This window comes from Labeo rohita, chromosome 18, assembly GCF_022985175.1.
Source record: "Labeo rohita strain BAU-BD-2019 chromosome 18, IGBB_LRoh.1.0, whole genome shotgun sequence".
In the NCBI taxonomy this organism is placed as follows: domain Eukaryota; kingdom Metazoa; phylum Chordata; class Actinopteri; order Cypriniformes; family Cyprinidae; genus Labeo; species Labeo rohita.
Genome location: NC_066886.1, coordinates 13,789,445 through 13,804,748, shown reverse-complemented (window position 1 = coordinate 13,804,748; position 15,304 = coordinate 13,789,445). Strand labels below are relative to the sequence as shown.

The 15,304-nt window shown below is 36.6% G+C and overlaps 1 protein-coding gene across 2 annotated transcripts in view; it reads left to right on the top strand.

The window, feature by feature from the left end:
- edc4 (enhancer of mRNA decapping 4) overlaps nucleotides 1-15,304 on the top strand; it is a 33,808-nt gene that overhangs the window by 5,304 nt on the left and 13,200 nt on the right. Inside the window, exons 9-26 of one of the 2 annotated variants that reach the window (XM_051135588.1) lie at nucleotides 1,214-1,297; nucleotides 1,472-1,567; nucleotides 1,819-1,918; nucleotides 3,004-3,184; nucleotides 3,334-3,400; nucleotides 3,490-3,581; nucleotides 4,075-4,265; nucleotides 4,346-4,422; nucleotides 4,562-4,694; nucleotides 6,506-7,119; nucleotides 8,340-8,441; nucleotides 11,002-11,145; nucleotides 11,284-11,317; nucleotides 11,612-11,792; nucleotides 13,417-13,572; nucleotides 13,741-13,856; nucleotides 14,122-14,287; nucleotides 14,449-14,635. In XM_051135588.1, coding sequence (XP_050991545.1) covers nucleotides 1,214-1,297; nucleotides 1,472-1,567; nucleotides 1,819-1,918; nucleotides 3,004-3,184; nucleotides 3,334-3,400; nucleotides 3,490-3,581; nucleotides 4,075-4,265; nucleotides 4,346-4,422; nucleotides 4,562-4,694; nucleotides 6,506-7,119; nucleotides 8,340-8,441; nucleotides 11,002-11,145; nucleotides 11,284-11,317; nucleotides 11,612-11,792; nucleotides 13,417-13,572; nucleotides 13,741-13,856; nucleotides 14,122-14,287; nucleotides 14,449-14,635 — 2,721 coding nt within the window. The remainder of the gene's footprint in view (nucleotides 1-1,213; nucleotides 1,298-1,471; nucleotides 1,568-1,818; nucleotides 1,919-3,003; nucleotides 3,185-3,333; nucleotides 3,401-3,489; nucleotides 3,582-4,074; nucleotides 4,266-4,345; nucleotides 4,423-4,561; nucleotides 4,695-6,505; nucleotides 7,120-8,339; nucleotides 8,442-11,001; nucleotides 11,146-11,283; nucleotides 11,318-11,611; nucleotides 11,793-13,416; nucleotides 13,573-13,740; nucleotides 13,857-14,121; nucleotides 14,288-14,448; nucleotides 14,636-15,304) is intronic. The other variant, XM_051135589.1, reaches the window with a different exon arrangement.

The following is a 15,304-nucleotide window of genomic DNA, read 5'->3' as shown; positions in this document are numbered from 1 at the left end:
TGTTGTAATTACTAGGGCTGCCCTTGATTTTCTGGTCGACTAGTAGTCGTTCATTTTAAGTATTAGTCGACTATTAGTCGCACATTTATTAATAAACCATATAAATGATAAATAATAATGAGCTTTTAATGGCCTACATAGCCTAATAAGCATTCTAACACACATGCAGAAAAAGAGTGTGCACCACAGTGCACTGGCAGAAGTAATGATTATTAATGTGGGGAAATTATTAATGTCAAGGTGAAACAGCAAGGAGACAGCATTAACGTTTAATAATATATTGATAAACTAGCTCTTTCTTTGTTTTCGGCTTAAGAGATAAAGTTACACTGACTCGTCATCGCCGCAGTAGTGATGCACCTGTGTGCATATTTCATATGTATTACATAATTTGAGAATATTTGTTTTCTATTTGAATTGGTTTATTTTAAAGTAGACATTTCACTCTCTGTAGAGAGATTTTTCCAAATTTTGCACTCAACTTCACAAAGACAGAGACAGCAGAAAGTGCATCCTGTATGCTTTAATTATTTTACAAAAGCACAAAGTTTCATTGTTATTGTGAGTGCACACAAATAAACGTAGAGTCTTTACAGATTCGAAAGATGTATTACTCTTATGTGTATGACTAAAGAGGACGGAGTATTTTTAGAGCAAGCGACCACACCAGCATCTCTAATCTGTCATGCAGTAACGTGCTACTGTTCTGCTTCAGAACACTTAAATAGTGCACATTTTCCTAGGTTAACATTAGATTGAGCTGCCATGTAAAACTGCTACTACATACATATTTCAGATGAAAAGCCGTATTTGAAATCGATGACAGTTAGGCGAACATTTATATGTCCTGCCTGATGTACTATTACCACGTAGACCAGCCGTTATTGATCTGTACATCACGGACTGTGTGACTTTGCCACTTCCTGTGGATTTTTTTTTTTGGCGACTAATAAAATTTTGGTCGACCAAGCCTCCTATCGTTGACTGTTTGACTTTTGGGGGCAGCCCTAGTAATTACCACATAAATGAGTTGTTGTGATGTTTATTGATTTATGTACTTAATATTTAATCAATTATACTAATGTTAATATTAATTATTAACAGTACTACAGAAATAGTTTGTTGATTTTTTCTTTTCTGATGTTTTCCTATAATTAAATCGGATTACCTTGTTTAAAAAAAAACAAAAAAAAAAACATTGCTCCTTTTGCAGATGCCTGCATGAATGGCAGCCACATAATGGACGGCCTCTTTCCTGCCTGCTCTTTTGTGACAACCACAAAAAGCAAGACCCAGAGTGAGTATGACGTTGGTCCACATAGTCTTCCGTGACCCAACTTTAGAACTTTGTCAGCAACTTAAGTCATCTGGGAATCTGACACTGGGCTTTAAGCTGTCTTTGCAGTTGTCTTTACTTGAAATTGTGTCTTAAACATGTGCTATATGTTAAACCATTTATTTTCTTCTTAAGAGTTCCTTTCTGGCGCTTTCTGATCACTGGAGCTGATCAAAACCAGGAGCTGAAGATGTGGTGCACTGTGTCATGGACGTGCTTACAAACCATCAGGTCTGTTCTGTTCTTAGTTGTTCGATATACCTGAAGTAGGGCTGGGTGATTTTTATTTTTTAATTTTTTTTAAAATTATTTATTTATTTATTTTTTCAGATTTTATCAATTAATTTGAATTTAATGTTTTGCCACATTTTTATTTTTTTAGAAATCAAGGAATTGCAATTTTGAGTAGAAATATTACCAAACGTTAGAATTAGACACTTTGACAATATGCCAGTGAATAACGTTAAATTTGTATGTTTCAGGTTTTCTCCAGATCCATTCAACAGCGGTGTGTTACCCAGCTTGAAGGCCAGTTTGGACCTGTCTGCAGAATTTCTCATTCTCAGTGATGTTCAGAGAAAGGTCAGAGTCATTATTATTTAATATATATTTCCAACATACTTATTTTTTTATCTTCTCCAAAAGTCCATGTTTAATGGTTTCATAAATGTAATAATCAAAAAGGATGTGTAATCTATTGATTTCATAAAACTTAAATTAATCATTTATTAAAGTTCTAACATAAGTATTTTTTTTTCTTTCAGAAATTGTTTAAAAAAAAAAAAAAAAAAATATATATATATATATATATATATATATATATATATATATACATGTACATATACATATACATAAAAAAAAAAAATATATATATATATATATATATATATATATATATAAAATATTATTATTATTATTATTATTATATATATATTTTTTTTTTTGATTCAGTGTGTTGTGATGTAATATGTGTATATTTTTAATCAAAAACGTGAAGTGAACTCTCAGAGAAGTAGAAATTCATATGGAGAGATGGCAGACGCTAAAAAAAAAACATGAGAATCATCCTTGAGTGTGTAGTAGACACAACTTTCTGCAGTCTTACTTTCCCTTTCTTCCAAATTTTGCCAAATTCCTTGACACGCCACATAATAAGGTAAATTCCGTTTTTATGACCAGATTCCACCATTCGGCACACGTTTTTCGCATCGCAGAAATTTTAGGGTCCTAGTGTTTACTCTCTCTCATTGCATTCCAAACTTTTATGACTTTCTTTCTTCAGTGGAAACCAAAAGAAGTTATTTTGCCGTGTTGCTTATTTCCATAAAAATGAAACTCAAGTCATTGCTCCCTGGAAAAACACTCTTGCTGGTTTAGCTTTGAAATCTTACTCACAGTCAAGAACCAGTGCCATTTATAATCATTAACATCAAACCTGGTGCAAAACATCTTCAAGCAGCAAACATGAAATCTAATCATTCTAATACCAGAAAAGACTGAAATAGTTCAGTCTACTATTATAAAGCAAGTATAAAAGCAAGTTAGCCTACTCCAGCATGTGTCCTGTTAAATAGGATTCTTGAGCTTAGGTCAATGTTGCTGTTACAGCAAACAAGTAACTGGTTGTTTACTAGCAGTTGATTCTGGGTTGTGTGTTTGATATGTAGGTGTTGTACGTCATGGAGCTGCTACAGGATCAGGAAAAAGGCCGTGCCAGCTTCACTGCAGTTTCAGAATTTCTGCTTACGCACCCTGTGCTCAGCTTCGGCGTACAGGATGTTGCCCGCGCCCGATTGCGCCACACTGAGGTCCTTCCCCCTGATGAGGAAAGCGAAAGCATGACGACAGGTCAGTTCCTTTCCTTATTTTCACACCAGCATGTGTGAATGCAAATGGTGCATGCAAATGGTTGTAGTCTTGCTGTAAGTTCAGTGTCGATGCGTTCACTTGATGTTATCTAATATACTCTCTAATGTGTTTTTAATATCTTCTCACAGAAGGAAACCAGGGACCTTCGGAGTCCAAATCAGGAATCCAGATTAAACTCTACTGTGTGCATACAAAGTAAGTTATTCTGATAAAAAGCTCGCTTGATGAGGACATGAAGTTTGCATTCAGATCTGTGGTGTTGTAACATTCTCTTATGCCCTCAGATCACTACAGGATGTGCAAATCTGGTTCCAGCCCAATCAGGGGGCCTCATCTTCCCTCTTCATGCCTCAGTCTGGATCACAGGATGGCTTTGGTGAGTCTGGAGGTGTATACTCTTACTTCTATACATGCGTTTCTAAGACTGTCACTACTGAATGCACAGTGCTATAGCACTATAATATATCATAGGTTAATTGTGGTGAAAATGGTGTACTTGTTCATTTTAAAGGGGACATCAGATGCAAAATTCACTTTTACATGGTGTTTGCATATAAATGTGTCTTCGCGCTTTGTGGACGCAACCACCCTACCACGATAACCTATTCACTCCTGTTTTTTAAAACCCTAAAAGACCTAAGCAGTCTCAGTTACCAAGCTGTTTTGATTTTCTAAACAGTATGATGTCATATTGCTCAAGCCCCGCCTACAACAACGGACTGTCCTGTATTAGCATATTTCAGCCCTTAGCCAATTGTATGCTGTGAAGACCCCAAATGATCATACCAAACTTGTGAAAAAGTTCTGATGTCCCCTTTAAAATTAAAAGCTAAATTGCATAAATTAAATAAAATGCATTTCCTTCCCAGGTTTTTCTGACCCACTGGCTGATCTGAATGTGGAGGCTATGAGCTCTGATAAGGAGTCTGGCGATAGTGGATCACAGAATGACCTGAGTAAGATTCTGGCTCTTCCAACTCCGGCTGACTTCATGAGTCCAGCCCCATCAGCCTTGCCCAAACTCATGACCCCAGATGCATTCATGACGCCCAGCACCTCCGTAAGCTTTTAATATTACACATTCATCATTCGGTCCCTTCAGTGAGGGTGGTTATTCATCTTTGCTCTCTTATTTTTCAGATGCCCGCTTCCCCTGGCAGCAGTGCAAGCAGCCTGACCATAGTCACGGCCATGAGCAGCTCAGATAGCGGAGCAAGGTGGGGGAATTAACTGATTTCTTTGGTCATAAGTTTTCTTGAAACTGAGTGTTCTGAGACCTTGGATTCTACTGTGTGAACTACACAGTGTGTGTCCTCTCATGCACTCTGAGGCATTGCTCAATTTCCTTTTTTTCAGAGGTGGAGATGATCTGGCCCAGAGCCCTAAAGTGTCTGCCGAATGTGGCAACAGCAGCTTAAATCTGAGTGCCAGTGCAGGCAGTCCAAGATCCAACTCTATACTCATCTCAGGCCTTGGGGAAAACATCCAGGTACTAATGGACATGTCAAAATGCATATAGTGATATATTGATATCAAGTTGCCCTGCCTTTGTTTGTGTATGAAAGATGTTACTTTGTAAATTCTATGGAGTATTTATTCACTACTGTTCAAAAACTTGGGTAATTTATTATTATAATTTTTTTCTCGAAATACTTTACTATTTAATACTTTGTATTAAATTCATCCAAAATGACCAGGGCTCGTACACGGTGCCTAAAGTACTTGAATTTGACTTTTTGAAATACTTAAACAATAGAAAACATCAAACCATTAAGGCAGTACAGTTATAAAAACAAAACAAAGAAAAATGTAAGTGTACACAAATACAAATCCCTTAAGAAAATTAATTGTGGTTTTACTATAGTAAAAGTGTAGTATCTCTTTTTTTTTTTTTTTTTTTTTTTTTTTTTTTTTTTAATTAGTATATTTTTATTGATTTATTTCTCTTTTTATAGAATTTGAAATAGAAGTGAGATCTCTGATTTAAGTGCTTGAAAATTTAAAAAAGTAGTGCTTAAAGTCCTTGAATGTCCTGGAATTACATTTTACACTATCTGTATGAACGCTGAAAGAGAGAAGAGACATATTAATAGAAATTTAAAGGGAATCCCGGATATTAGGACTTGCATGGCTTAACGTAATGTAAATTATACTTACTGAAAGATATAGTAGAAAACCCATTAAAGATTTATGTTATTTAAAAACTCAGATTGTTTTATATATATTTTGGACTATTGGGGGCGCCATTATTTCGGTGGCGTCAAATGGTTGCACTCGGTGAGCTACTGGCGCTACCTGTTGCTATTTTTACCGCATTACAACTCCAAATACACAACTCAGAAAATATAATATTGATACGATGCCACATTGTGCGGCTTTTGGTTCTAATTTTCAGTCGAAGGGCAACAAGAGAAGCAATGCAAGTCTTCACTGCTTTTCTAGTGATAAGAAGGAAGAGAAAAATGGGAAGATGCATGTGGACGAATAAAACATCCTAAAGACTCCTCTTTAGCCCGATGCCTTTGAGGCTTTTAGTAGACCACAGCTCCTGAAAGAGCTTACAAATGGCAGAGACAAGAAATGCTAGATGCCGTCCTGGCAGGATGTAAACATGCTGATGCTTGTCATGATGCCACAGCCATTGAAGGAGTTTCTCAGTGCGAATTTAATTCAGTATCATGTGGCGTTTAGACTCCTTGTGGAAAAAAATAGACGGTACACCATTCGGTTTAAGCCTACACTTATATCCATCTCCACCTGTAAGCTCTTATAGTAGCTGTGGTCATCGTATCAGTATTTTATTTGCCGAGTTGTGTATTCTGAGATGTGTTGTAGTAAAAATAGCAACAGGGCAGCACCAGCTCACCACCACTTCATGTCATCGAAATAATGGTGACCCCCATAGTCCAAAATATGTATAAAACTATGTGGATTTTTTTAAATAACATAAATCTTTTGTGAGTTTTCTACTACATATTTCAGTAAGAGACATCATTTACATTATCTTAAGCCAAACAATTCTTAATACCAAGAATTCCCTTTAATGCATATTAATTTATTTAAAAAAACTGCCACTAAAATTTTGAACAGTAGTGTAAATGCTTATTATAGTAGATATAACAGGAAATATCCATGTTGGCTGTCTGTCTGAACATATCAGATCAGATTTCATCACTCACCAAAAAGATCTGATTTAAATGACAAACTCGCTTAACACTTTTTTTTTTTTTTTTTTTTTTTTTTTTTTTTTTTTTTTTTTTGTTCAAAATGCATCCCTCCATCCACTCCTCTTCTGGTTAGGCTTTCTCTCCCCCGCTGGTGCTCTCTCCATCCCTCCTTCATGAGGCCTCTCTGCTCTGTGAAGCTGCTCCTTATTCTCACAGACTTCCCCTTCCTTATTTCCCTTCTCCTCCTCCACAGGTTTCCCCTCCAAACCCCCCTCTCTCCCTGGATCTCCAGGCCATAGACCCCATGGTTGTCCCCCAGGCCTCTCCAACCAGAGCTCGCTCTCCGGATGTAATCTCCTCCGCTTCTACGGCAATGTCCCAGGACATTCCCGAGATCGCCTCTGAGACCCTCCAGAGGGGGCTGGTGGGTGCCGCTGCTGACTCGGTCCCTGTCCAGCATTCTGACAGCATGGCATCGGCCGCGTCAGTCCTCCACCTGTTGTCTCCTAGAACCCGGAGCAGTGCTGAACACAGTTTGCTACCTCTCGAATTGGGTGCAGCATCTGTGGATGGAGAACAGAGACTCAATAACACACCGTCCCTGCTAGAGACAGCTCTGTCGCAGGAGAACGCAGTAGCAGCTGGAGGATCCTGTTCTGACAGTAGTGTGAACCACACCTGGCCAGCAGCACCTGATATCACACGAGAAACTCGCAACAGCCTGAGAGACAATGGTTTGGGAGACTGGTGAGAGGCTGTTCTATAATATAATATAATATAATATAATATAATATGTCACCCTGGACCACAAAACCAGTCATAAGTAGCATAGGTATATTTGTAGCAATAGCCGGCAATACATTGTATGGGTTAAAATGATCTATTTTCCTTTTATGCCAAAAAATATTGGGATATTAAGTGTAGATCATGTTCCATGAAGATATTTCAACTTTAAGGACAACTTTAAAGGTGGTTTTTCTAAATATTTAGGTTTCTGTTTTTTTGCATCCTCAGATTCCAGATTTTCAAAATTTGTCCATATATTGTCCTATCCTAAGAAACCATACATCAATGGAAGGCTTATTTTTTATTTTTTTTAGCTTTCAGATGATGTATAAATCTCAATTTTGAAAAATTTACCCTTATGACTGGTTTTGTTGTCCAGGGTCACATGTATAATTTTTACACACAACTGATAAAATGTTTGGAGTAATTGTGTGTGGGTGTGTGTGGGTGTGTGTGCGCGCGTGTGCGTGTATGTGTGTGGGTGTGTGTGTATATATATATATATATATATATATATATATATATATATGTATGTGTGTGTGTGTGTGTGTGTGTGTGTGTGTGTGTGTGTGTGTATGTATATATATGTATATGTATATATATGTATATGTATATGTATTTGTTTTTGAAAGAAATCTCTTATGCTCACCAAGGTTGCATTTGTAAATATTATTGCAATTCAAAATAACTGTTTTTTTTATTGTAATATGTTTTAAAATGTAGTTTATTTCTGTGGTGGCAAAGCTGTATTTTCAGCAACGATTATGCCAGTCTTCAGTGTCATTTTCCTTCAGAAATTATTTTAATAGGCTGATTTTGGTTCTCAAATGTTTAAAAGTTGTGCTGCTTTTTTTTTTTTTTTTAATTGTAATAATATTTCAGAGTATTAATATTTTTACTGCATTTGTGATCAAATACTTGCATCCTTGGTGAACATAAGAGATTTTTTCAGACACTTACAAAAACATAATTATTCTAAACATTTGACCGGTAGTGTATATTTTCTTGTATGTATTTTGTGAGTTATGTAGATATATTTAGTTAATATTAATATTTGGTATTGATTTATGTTCTAGGAGTTCTGTATGGTGTACAGAGATACGTTTTCAGCAAACAGTGATAATATTTCAAGATACAAGGCTAACGCATTGGATAACTTTGTTTTGACTGTTTCCTTTTAGCTCTAGGGAGGAAATAAAGGACAGACATATTTCTTCCCCCTACCACAGGCGCACATATCACCTGACTCAGAACGACAGTCAAGATGCAAGTGCAGAACAGAGGTACATTCTTTACATTCTGGCGTATCACCTGTGCCAAAATAAAAATTTCCTGGTCGTTTACTCACCCTCATGTCATCCAAGATGTTCATGTCTTTCTTTATTCAATCGAAAAAAATGAAGGTTTTTGAAGAAAACATTCCAGTATTGGGAATCAGATGGTTGAAAGACCAAATTGCCGTTTTAATGTAGCTTCAAATGACTTTACACAATCCCAGCCAAGGAATAAAGGTCTTTTCTAGTGAAACGATTGGTGATTTTCTTGGTCACACATGCTTGTCTTGTTGACTTTATGCATTACGTAGTCACATTGGAAAGGTCACCTTTAACGTTGGTGGAAGTACCGACCCAGTGTTTACAAAGCGAACACGCAAAGTAAGTCAAACGCCTTTTACAAAAAAAAACCTAAAACAATGATGTTGGACCGTTTTAAAGTTGGAGGAGAAAATGGGATGTTTTTTTCACCCTACCCTACCTTTTTGAACCACAGTACATGGACAAAGAACTAATGTATTGCATGAAGTGTCAGACGTGCATCATCGAGCTAGTGCAAGACCAGCAATTGTGGTCAAAATGAAAATGATTGATAGTTTTGCTAGACAAGGTAAGACCCTTATTCCTCGGCTGGGATCTTGAAGAGCCCTTTGAAGCTGCATTGAAACTGCAGTTTGGACCTTCAACCCACTGGCTCCCATTGAAGTCCACTAAATGGAGAAAAGTCCTGGAATGTTTTTCTCAAAATCCTTAATTTCTTTTTGACTGAAGAAAGAAAGGCATGAACATCTTGGATGACACGGGGGTGAGTAAATTATCGGGAAGTTATTATTCTGTAAGTGAACTAATCCTTTACATTTTAATCAGCTTTTCCTGCAATGTTATACCATATTGAGGAAGCACTAAAATACTCAAATCTCAGTTTAATGTTTAATGAAGGTATTATGTGGTTTGTGGCCTGAAAACTGGGTTTAAATGAACATTTCTACCAATTGTAAAATCAGTGTCTCAACAGGTGTTTGGTAACTTAATTAGAAACTGCAATATTATGTGGTTTCCATTAAATTCTCTGAATGATAGTCTGACCTTCGCTAACATCACTGATTCATATCAAGGACACGCAAGACGTCTGCTGGAGAAAATGGTCACGACTCAAGTTTTTTCAATAGAAGTTCTAAATGAGTTCTGAACTGAAATTTCCATGGTTACTAAACATAAGATGGGATTCTGAGTTCTAATATAATTCCTGTCATGTGGGATATGTAGGATATTATTCAAAAAAAGCTTCCAAAACTATAACATTATTAACATATGTTACATGTCCAGTGTTGTTGTTACTTTAAAAAAGTAATTTGCTTCTCACAAATATTAACTGAGTTAAATCATTATAAAAGGAACTAATTAATTACAAGGAAAAGTCACTATTGTTACTTTTTTTAAAAAATGTTCAAATATGCCAAATAACTTGGATTCCCCCAATGAAGTAATCCGTATAATACCAACACAAGGTAAACTCATCTGTAATGTAATCATGTCTACGAGCGGCTCCGCTTTTCAAATTTTAAACATCCATGTGAGACGCATGGACATGTAGGTAAACATCCACATCACCTCCGTAAACAAACGTGAACATTCATCAAGTTCATGTCGGCTACTTTTCATTTCTGGAAGACGACACACTGAGAGGACCAAGCCAGAATTTACCTCAGAAGAAGAACACAATGCAAAAGTTATAGTAAAGGCACATTTTATTGTCAGTAACAGTAATGGCATTGTAACAGGGGAAACAGTAATTAGTTTGATTACTCGTTATGGAAGAAAGTATTGTCGTTAGTGACGCCGTTTATTAAAATGCCGTTATTCCCATCACTGTTCATGTTCAATAAAATATATTTATGGCTGACAAAAAAAAGAAGTTACTGTCGTCAACAAATTAAAATGTACAGTTGGCATCTGAGCCCAATAATCATTATTTACATTTATTATTATTATTTTTTAATGTGTTTAAAAGTCTCTTATTTTAAGCAAGGCTACATTTGTGATCAAAAATATAGTAAACGGTAATATTGTGAGATCATTATAATTTAACATAATAGTTTTCTATTTTAATATGTTTTAAAATCTGATTTATTCCTATGATGACAAAGCTGAATTTTCAGCAGCCATTACTCCAGCCTTCAGTGTCACACGATCCTTCACAAGTCTTATATTCTAATTTGATGCTCAAAAGACATTTCTTCTTCTTTGTTATTAGCAATGTCGAAGACAATTGTGCTGCATAATATTTAGCAACATACAAAATTCAAAAGAACAGCATCTGTGACGATGTGAAAATCTTTACGTCACTTTGGATAAGTAATACATCCTTGCTAAATAAGTCATTTCTTTTAAAAGCAGCTTGTTCACTCCTTCCTCACGTCTGCATGTCTGAACAAGTCTGAGTATGACTCAAAGACTTAATATAATGATGTAAATATGCAAATTAGGGGCTGTGTCTAGGGGCTTTCAGATACCTTTTGCTGATGTTTTGTCTTTTCCGTTTATTTTCTCTTCCTGCTGTGATGGACAGTGATCACGATGATGAAGTTGCCAGTCTGGCCTCCTCCTCGGGGAACTGTGGCCCTCGCTCCTCTCACAGACTTCCTGTAAAAGACTGGAAAACATCTCCCCGCAGCTCCCCTAAGCTTAAGAGGAAGAGCAAGAAGGATGAAGGGTGAGCTGCGCTCCTTACTATGGAAATCTTCCTGATATTAATGTTTATATTGTTTAATACGGGATTGAGCAGTGGGTCCCTTCAGCCTTATAATCTGATTGTGCGACTGATCAGATCTTTGTTTTTCTCCCTACCTAGAGAGTCCTCGCAGTCTAGACAGATTGAGAGCCAGGTAAGTCTGTTGATCCCCTGCATCACAATCCGAATGCATTTCTTAGCATTTGTATTGTGTAAACCCACTGAAAATGCATGAAGGCTTGTTTTCTGTCCAGTCACTGCAATTCATAATATGAATAAAACATTAGTGCAGCAGAGACAGAAATCAATGAATAGCATTGCAAGCTCAGTAGTATGAATGCTCTGCTGTGACTGTTATGACTCTTACAATTGTGCTGACGTCAGTGAAGCATCCCCGGGAGCCCTTGAGCTTCACAAGTGAGGAATGAATGTGCTTTTGTATCCTCAGATGAGCACTGAGGTGCAGGATGAGCTCCTGCTGATGTTACGGAGCCAGCAAAGGGAGATTGCTGAGCTGAGACAGAACCAGCTGGAACTTTTGCAGAGAGTCACCAGCCACATGGATGCTGTACAGAGCTCCATCATGGCTCACATTGAGCATGCCATGTTGGCTCAGCAGGAGCAAGAACGTATCCTTCCACTAGGGGGAGACTTGTAGCTGGGTTGAAGATTAGAGCAAAAATAAATGTGACCCTGGACCACAAATCCATTTTATATATATATATAAATGATAAAATTTTCCTTTATGCCAAAAATCATTGGGATATTAAGTAAAAATTATGAAGATATTTTGTAAATTTCCTACCATGATTATATCAGAACTTAATTTTATTGATTAGTAATATGCATTGCTAAGAACTTAATTTGGACAACTTTAAAGGCGATTTTCTCAATATTTCGTTTTTTTTTTTTTTTTTGCACCCTCAGATTCCAGATTTTCAGATAGTTGTAATCTCGGCTAGATATTGTCTTATCCTAACAAACATAAAAAAAAATCAAAGACCCTTATGACTGGTTTTGTGGTCTAGGGTCACAAATAAGCAAAAAAAAAAATAAAAAAATCATCCATGCTCTTATCTTAAGCTTTTATTTTATTTTTATTTTTTTCAGTCTTTCTGCCAATGAAACAAAGTCTACACTGCCATTCGAAAGTTTGGGATCAGTAAGGCTTGTAGTAAGTCTCTTATGCTCATCAAAGTTCCATTTATTTGATAAAAAATACAGAAAAAACAGTAATATTGCAAAATGTTATTACAAAAAAAATTGTGCTTTCTATTTTAATATACTTAAAAATATAATTTATACTTGTGTTGCAAAGCTGAATTTTCATCAGCCATTATTCCAGTCTTTAGTCTCACATGATTCTTCAGAAATCATTCTAATATACTGATTTATTGTTTGAATTTTCTATGCTTTCTATGCTTTTTTTTTTAAAGAAAGAGAAATTTTCTGACCCCAAAATTTTGGACTGTAGTTTATATTGTTAGAAAATATTTCTATTTTTCTCTTTTTCACTTTTCATTCATCAAAGAATCCTGAAAAAAAGTATCACATTCCAAAAAAATATTAAGCAGCACAACTGTTTCCAACACCGATAATAAATCGGCATATTTGAACGATTTCTGAAGGATCATGTGACACTGAAGACTGGAGTAATGATGCTGAAAATTCACCTTTGATCACAGGAATAAGTTAGATTGTAATGTATATTAAAATAGAAAAATGTTTTTCTACATCATAATAATATTTCAAAATATTATGTATTTTTAATCAAATAAACACTGCACTTATGAGCATAAGAGACTTCTTTTAAAAACATGAAAAATCTTACTGATCCAAAACTTTTGAACTGCAGTTTACTTGAACTGATGACTAATATTGATATTTTATCCTATCATATTACATGGCCACGCTCACTTTTCATGCAAAATAAAATCCATAAAGATAATAAGCACTACTCTACAGTATATTAACTTTGAAATATGTCACATTACAGAAGTTAAATGCATTATGAATGGCGCCATAAACCAAGAAGCTACATTTTAAAGCAGCTGTAATCTAAAGTGACAAATAAAAAAACAAAACCAAAATCCTTTAAATCCCTTATCACCGGAAAAAGCAAGAAGCCTGCTATGAATATAATCATCCTCCTAATGCTTGATATTGTTTATTCCTATACATATACATCCTAATGAATCACTTTAAGTTGGTCAGGCCCATAGAATGTGTTGTAAACTTTAACTGGTGGCACAGAGAGAAGAATGGAGCGAATTTTGGCTGAAGGACAAAGCCGGAACCAACAGCTCCAGGACCAGCTGGTTCAGCAGCTCGTCCAGACTCTAAACAACAGTCTCTGCAACCGGCTAGACAAAGTTTTGCGTGAAGAAATGAAGAAGACCGTCCCACAGGGTGAGCGTCGATGTTCTGAGCTCAACTGTACTTTTTTTCCTCATAGTGTTCAATACAAAAAAGAACATTCTGCTCTTGTTTTGTGAATGTGAAATAGATGGTGCAAAGACGTTTATTGATTTAAGGTTTATGTAGAGCTTTAAGGGACCTTTTTTTCCTGTTACACAGCCATATCGAAGAGCCTCGAACCTGTGACCGGCCAGATGAGCAGTACCATTGCTGCCAAGTTAACCGCAGTGGAAGGAACCCTGAAGGAAAATGTCACCAAAGTTGTTAAATCCAAGGTCAGTGGCTTGAAGTTTGAGAATGAACACTTTTAAATAGCATCCAAACTTGACATTTGTTATGATATTTTCCTCCAAAGGCTGAGTTAAAAACATTTCCGGCTGAAAAGGATGTTTCTCTGAAAGACATACTACAAACTGAACGGTTCAAAAGAAGTGCACCAACTTCTGCGCGCACTGAATAATTCATTGCGGAGCACAGAACAGCCACAAACTGGGGAACTCATAACTCATCTAACTTTTTGTCCTATTATTCTTTTCGCAGAACACTACGGATGCTATCGGTCGTGCTGCTGCGGAGGCCATGCAGGGTCCCATCCAGGCGGCTTACAAAGAGACCTTCCAGAGCATCGTACTGCCCGTGTTTGAGAGAGGCTGCCAGTCCATGTTTCAGCAAATCAATGACAGCTTCAAACAGGGAACCCATGAGTGTAAGAACCATCATCTTGGTTGGTTTGTGCTTGCTTATGGTAATAGCAGATACTCTTAGGCCGTCTGTAGTGCAAGCTAATTAATAAAACACTTTTGCGTTGAGCTATGTTGTCATGTGTTGCTGTAACTAAATATCTAATGACCTCACATTCTCCCGCAGACATCCAACAGCTGGAGACGCATATCAAAAACAGGAAACAGCGGGACCAGGATGCACGGGATCCCGTGATTGGCCAGCTGCAGCAGATGATTGACACGCTCCAGAATTCTCAAGACCAGCTGGCCACAACTGTGACTGCCAGCGTGTGCTCTGACGTTCAGCATCAGCTCCACATGATCGTGGGAAAGTAAGGCCTACCGCCACATGCATGCAGCGCAGTGCTCATCCGATATTTGTCAGAAATCAATATGAGGAAAGGAGGATGTTATATGCCTTCCCTTATGAAAACCTTTATTGCATGAATAGAGGAATCGATTGATTGAGGAGTTCATGCAGAGAAAGCATTTTTTTAGAGCTCTGCATTGAGTACCTTGCAAATAGATTGGCAGGTGTGGCATCCGGCCTAATCCTGGGTTTAATTTCTGTCAATATAGCTGGTTCGTTTCTCTCCTGCACAATTGTATAGAGTATGTAGCATTAAATTCAGGAACAAATCCTTGTGGCAATTGAAACCAAAAAAGAGCAAAATATTGTGTTACGTTGAGAATTACATTGCAGTGCAGTAGTTCAAATAAACACAAAATTTTGTCTTAACCAATACTTTTAAAAAGCTTATATAGGTTTTTAAGCACTGTACCTTTATTGTGTTTTAACAAAAAATAATTAACCATGAGATTAACAAATGTGAACCTGGACCATTGATGTATGGTTTGTTAGAACAGGACAATATTTGAGATGCAACTATTTGAAAATCTGAAATCTGAGGGTGCAAAAAATCAAAATATTGAGAAAATCGCCTTTAATGTTGTCCAAATTAAGTTTTTAGCAATGCATATTATTAATCAAAAATTAAGCT